This window comes from Oncorhynchus nerka, linkage group LG12 (genome assembly GCF_034236695.1).
Source record: "Oncorhynchus nerka isolate Pitt River linkage group LG12, Oner_Uvic_2.0, whole genome shotgun sequence".
NCBI classification, from domain to species: Eukaryota; Metazoa; Chordata; class Actinopteri; order Salmoniformes; family Salmonidae; genus Oncorhynchus; species Oncorhynchus nerka.
This window is the reverse complement of record NC_088407.1, coordinates 5,452,516-5,457,713: the sequence shown is the minus strand read 5'-3', so window position 1 is coordinate 5,457,713 and position 5,198 is coordinate 5,452,516. Positions and strand designations below refer to the sequence as shown.

Here is a 5,198-nt window from a genome sequence, read left to right as displayed (position 1 = left end):
CCCTAGCCCCGCCCCCAGCCCCGCCCCTAGCTCGATTGTCCATTGTGTGTAATCTATGTATGCTTGTGTTCCCTCATGTGCTTTATGTATTGATTTGTTGTTAATCAAATAAAATGTAAAAACAAAACAAATTAAAAAGGGCGGAAGAGAGAAGCAGTAACCTAGGATACGAATGTCCCATGGAGACCGATCAAACAGTGTGCGTCAAGTGAGACAAACGTTGCAATTAAACAAAACATTATTTAATTTTAATTTTAATGATACATTATTTGTAGACATTGAGAGCTGGCTGACAAACTGTAGCCTTATTCCAAACAGCAGACCCTGTTTAATAGAAGGATAATGAAATACTGTATAAAAAAACATTTAGACAAACCAAACATTCTGACCGGATGCCAAAAGAAGAATGAAGAAGTATATTCATATATATATTATAGCATATTCTAGTCTACGGTGTCATTATACATAAAAACAACATAAGCTATAAGCCAATCAAGAGCCAGTAGAGTTTTGATATAGCAACGGACAAGGCAGACATTTATACATGTAATAAAAGGATACGTCCCAAAATGGCGCCCTATTCCCTATGTAGTGCACTACTTTGGACCAGCGCCCTATGAGCCTTGGCTAAAAGTAGTGCACTATAAAGGGTGCCATTTGGGGATGCCTTATAAAAATCACAATAATGTTTGCGAAGCATAGAGGAAGTTGTAATATATAACTCTAGTGCAGGGGTGCACAGCCTTATTGACTATGTTCAGTGTATATATATATATATACACACAATATTAGACCTTGTTGTTTTAGCTTTGACATCCTGCATTTAGTTCAGTCTTTATCGTCCTGAGGACATATTACATGAGCCCTGTGTGACTGTTGGGAGAGGAGGAGGAGAAGAGAGGTAGAGATGAAGAGGAGAAGAGAGGTAGAGATGAAGAGGGGAAAAGGGGTAGAGGAGGGAGGAGAAGAGAGGTAGAGATGGAGGAGAAGAGAGGTAGAGGAGGGAGAAGAGAGGTAGAGATGAAGAGGAGAAGAGAGGTAGAGGAGGGAGGAGAAGAGAGGTAGAGATGAAGAGGAGAAAAGGGGGTAGAGGAGGGAGGAGAAGAGAGGTAGAGGAGGGAGAAGAAGAGAGGTAGAGATGAAGAGGAGAAGGGAGGTAGAGGAGGGAGGAGAAGAGAGGTAGAGATGAAGAGGAGAAAGGGGGGTAGAGGAGGAGGCAGGTTGATTAGGTTGGCTCTGTCAGACCTAGGTAGGCTAGGAAAGAGAGTTTGGGTGAAGGAGAGGAAGAGCGGGAGGGAGAGGAGGGTCTGGGGCTAGAGAGGGGTCTGAGGGAGAGCAGGGTGGTGAGGGGGACGAGAAAAAGGTCTGACCCCCTAAACCAGGAGGGTGTGTGTGTGTGTCCGTGTGAGGGTGTGTGTGTGTGTCCGTGTGAGGGTGTGTGTGTGTGTCCGTGTGAGGGTGTGTGTGTGTGTCCGTGTGAGGGTGTGTGTGTGTGTCCGTGTGAGGGTGTGTGTGTGTGTCCGTGTGAGGGTGTGTGTGTGTGTCCGTGTGAGGGTGTGTGTTCGGGGTGTTTGAGTCGGCAGTGCAGACGGAGGCTGTCTCGGCGTTTGGCGCTGTAAGGGCAGAGGTCGCAGGTGAAAGGTCGCTCCCCCGTGTGCACACGCACGTGTTCTATCAGCTTATTGGCTGTTCGGGCCAGGTGGCCACACCTCTCGCAGCGGTACTGGTTGCCCTGACGATGACACCTGACGTGGGCCTGGAGCTCCGGTTGCCGTGAAAACGACCTTTGGCAGATGCGGCAACGGTGCTGATCCGTCGTTGAGTGCGACGAGCGCATGTGTGTTACCATGGAGACAGGCCGACTGGTGGAGAACGAACAGAGAGGGCACCTGGGGTTAAAAAAAACAAGGTAAGAGAACACACATTAACACACACACACACACACACACACACACACACACAACACACACACACACAAAGACAAACACAAGCAGTCACAGTTTGTATTAATAAACTGCAGAGGGAGGGAGAGAGGTTAGAGAGAACAGCTAACCTACTACAGAGGGAGGGAGAGAGGTCAGAGAGAACAGCTAACCTACTACAGAGGGAGGGAGGGAGGTTAGAGAGAACAGCTAACCTACTACAGAGGGAGGGAGGGAGGTTAGAGAGAACAGCTAACCTACTACAGAGGGAGGGAGAGAGGTCAGAGAGAACAGCTAACCTACTACAGAGGGAGGGAGAGAGGTTAGAGGGAACAGCTAACCTACTACAGAGGGAGGGAGAGAGGTTAGCGAGAACAGCTAACCTACTACAGAGGGAGGGAGAGAGGTTAGAGAGAACAGCTAACCTACTACAGAGGGGGGGGAGAGAGGTTAGAAAGAACAGCTAACCTACTACAGAGGGAGGGAGAGCAGAGGGAGGAGAGGAGAGTAGAGGGAGGAGAGGAGAGTAGAGGGAGGAGAGGAGAGGAGATCAGAGGGAGGAGAGGAGAGTAGAGGGAGGAGAGGAGAGTAGAGGGAGGAGAGGAGAGGAGAGGAGAGTAGAGGGAGCAGAGGGAGGAGAGGAGAGTAGAGGAGAGTAGAGGGAGGGAGAGGAGAGTAGAGGGAGGAGAGGGAGGAGGGAGAGAGGAGAGGAGATCAGAGGGGAGGGGAGGAGGGCAGAGGGAGGAGGGCAGAGGGAGGGGAGGCGAGGAGATCAGAGGGAGGGGAGGAGGGCAGAGGGAGGAGGGCAGAGGGAGGAGAGGCGAGGAGATCAGAGGGAGGGGAGTGAGCAGAGGAGGGAGGAGGGCAGAGGGAGGAGAGGAGAGGAGATCAGAGGGAGGGGAGAGAGCAGAGGGAGGGAGGAGGGCAGAGGGAGGAGAGCAGAGGGAGGGGAGGAGGGCAGAGGGAGGGGAGGCGAGGAGATCAGAGGGAGGGGGAGGAGGGCAGAGGGAGGAGGGCAGAGGGAGGGAGAGGCGAGGAGATCAGAGGGAGGGGAGTGAGCAGAGGGAGGGGAGGAGGGCAGAGGGAGGAAAGCAGAGGGAGGAGAGGAGAGGAGAGGAGAGAGAGGAGAGGAGATCAGAGGGAGGGGAGGGAGCAGAGGGAGGGGAGGAGGGCAGAGGGAGGAGAGCAGAGGGAGGAGAGGAGAGGAGAGGAGAGGAGAGGAGAGGAGATCAGAGGGAGGGGAGAGAGCAGAGGGAGGGGAGGAGGGCAGAGGGAGGAGAGCAGAGGGAGGCAGAGCAGAGGAGAGGAGAGAGGAGAGGAGAGGAGAGGGAGGGGAGGAGGGCAGAGGAGGAGAGGAGAGGAGAGAGAGGAGATCAGAGGGAGGGAGGAGGAGGGCAGAGGGAGGAGAGGAGAGGGAGAGAGAGGAGATCAGAGGGAGGGGAGGAGATCAGAGGGAGGAGAGGAGAGGAGAGAGAGGAGATCAGAGGGAGGGGAGGAGGGCAGAGGGAGGAGAGGAGAGGAGGGCAGAGGGAAGGGAGGAGAGGGAAGGGAGGAGATCAGAGGGAGGAGAGGAGGGCAGAGGGAAGGGAGGAGAGGAGAGGAGAGGGAGGAGAGGAGAGGAGAGCAGAGGGAGGAGAGGAGAGGAGAGGGAGGAGAGGAGAGGAGAGCAGAGGGAGGAGAGGAGAGGAGATCAGAGGGAGGGGAGGAGGGCAGAGGGAGGAGAGGAGAGGAGAGAGAGGAGATCAGAGGGAGGGGAGGAGGGCAGAAGGAGGAGAGGAGAGGAGAGAGAGGAGATCAGAGGGAGGGGAGGAGATCAGAGGGAGGAGAGGGGGGAGGCGATCAGAGGGAGGAGAGGAGAGGAGATCAGAGGGAGGGGAGGAGGGCAGAGGGAGGAGAGGAGAGAGGAGAGAGAGGAGATCAGAGGGGGGGGGAGGAGGGCAGAGGGAGGAGAGGAGAGGAGATCAGAGGGAGGGAGGAGAGGAGATCAGAGGGAGGAGAGGGAGAGGAGAGGAGGGCAGAGGGAAGGGAGGAGAGGAGATGAGAGGGAGGAGAGGAGAGCAGAGGGAGGAGAGGAGAGGTGAGGAGAGGGAGGAGAGGAGAGTAGAGGGAGGAGAGGAGAGGAGATCAGAGGGAGGGGAGGAGGGGGCAGAGGGAGGAGAGGAGAGGAGAGAGAGGAGATCAGAGGGAGGGGAGGAGGGCAGAGGGAGGAGAGGAGAGAGAGGAGATCAGAGGGAGGGGAGGAGATCAGAGGGAGGGAGAGGGAGGGGAGGAGATCAGAGGGAGGAGAGGAGATCAGAGGGAGGGGAGGAGGGCAGAGGGAGGAGAGGAGAGGAGAGAGAGGAGATCAGAGGGAGGGGAGGAGGGCAGAGGGAGAAGAGGAGAGAGAGGAGATCAGAGGGAGGGGAGGAGATCAGAGGGAGGAGAGGGAGGGGAGGAGATCAGAGGGAGGAGAGGAGAGGAGAGAGAGGAGATCAGAGGGAGGGGAGGAGAGCAGAGCAGAGGGAGGAAAGGGGTTGACTGTGATGAAAAAGATAGGATGATGATGATGTCACTTACATTTAAATAGCCCCTCCCATCAGTACTGTGGCCCACAGCCCTTCATACACCCTGCAGAACAGAACCACTACCTCAGATAGAAGACACACACACAGGCCCTAACACACACAGGCCCTAACACACACAGGCCCTAACACACACAGGACCTAACACACACAGGCCCTAACACACACAGGCCCTAACACACACACAGGCCCTAACACACACAGGCCCTAACACACACAGGACCTAACACACACAGGCCCTAACACACACAGGACCTAACACACACACAGGCCCTAACACACACAGGCCCTAACACACACACAGGCCCTAACACACACAGGCCCTAACACACACAGGCCCTAACACACACAGGCCCTAACACACACAGGCCCTAACACACACAGGCCCTAACACACACAGGGGCCCTAACACACACAGGGGCCCTAACGCACACAGGGGCCCTAACACACACAGGCCCTAACACACACAGGGGCCCTAACACACACAGGCCCTAACACACACACACACACACACACACACACACACACAGGCCCTAACACACACACACACACACACACAGGCCCTAACACACACAGGCCCTAACACACACAGGCCCTAACACACACAGGCCCTAACACACACACAGGCCCTAACACACACAGGCCCTAACACACACACAGGACCTAACACACACAGGCCCTAACACACACAGGCCCTAACACACACAGGACCTAA

General features: G+C 55.0%; 1 protein-coding gene across 3 annotated transcripts in view; it reads right to left on the bottom strand.

Moving 5' to 3' along the window:
• Window positions 1-241: 241 nt before the first annotated feature.
• The window catches only part of LOC135574229 (zinc finger protein 827-like), a 29,597-nt gene continuing 24,640 nt past the window's right edge, over window positions 242-5,198 (bottom strand). For 2 of the 3 annotated variants that reach the window (XM_065025171.1, XM_065025172.1), the window contains exon 9: window positions 242-1,889. In XM_065025171.1, coding sequence (XP_064881243.1) covers window positions 1,226-1,889 — 664 coding nt within the window. In that variant the 3' untranslated portion in view covers window positions 242-1,225. Of the gene's footprint in view, window positions 1,890-4,478; window positions 4,530-5,198 lie in introns of all 3 variants that reach the window. The other variant, XM_065025173.1, reaches the window with a different exon arrangement.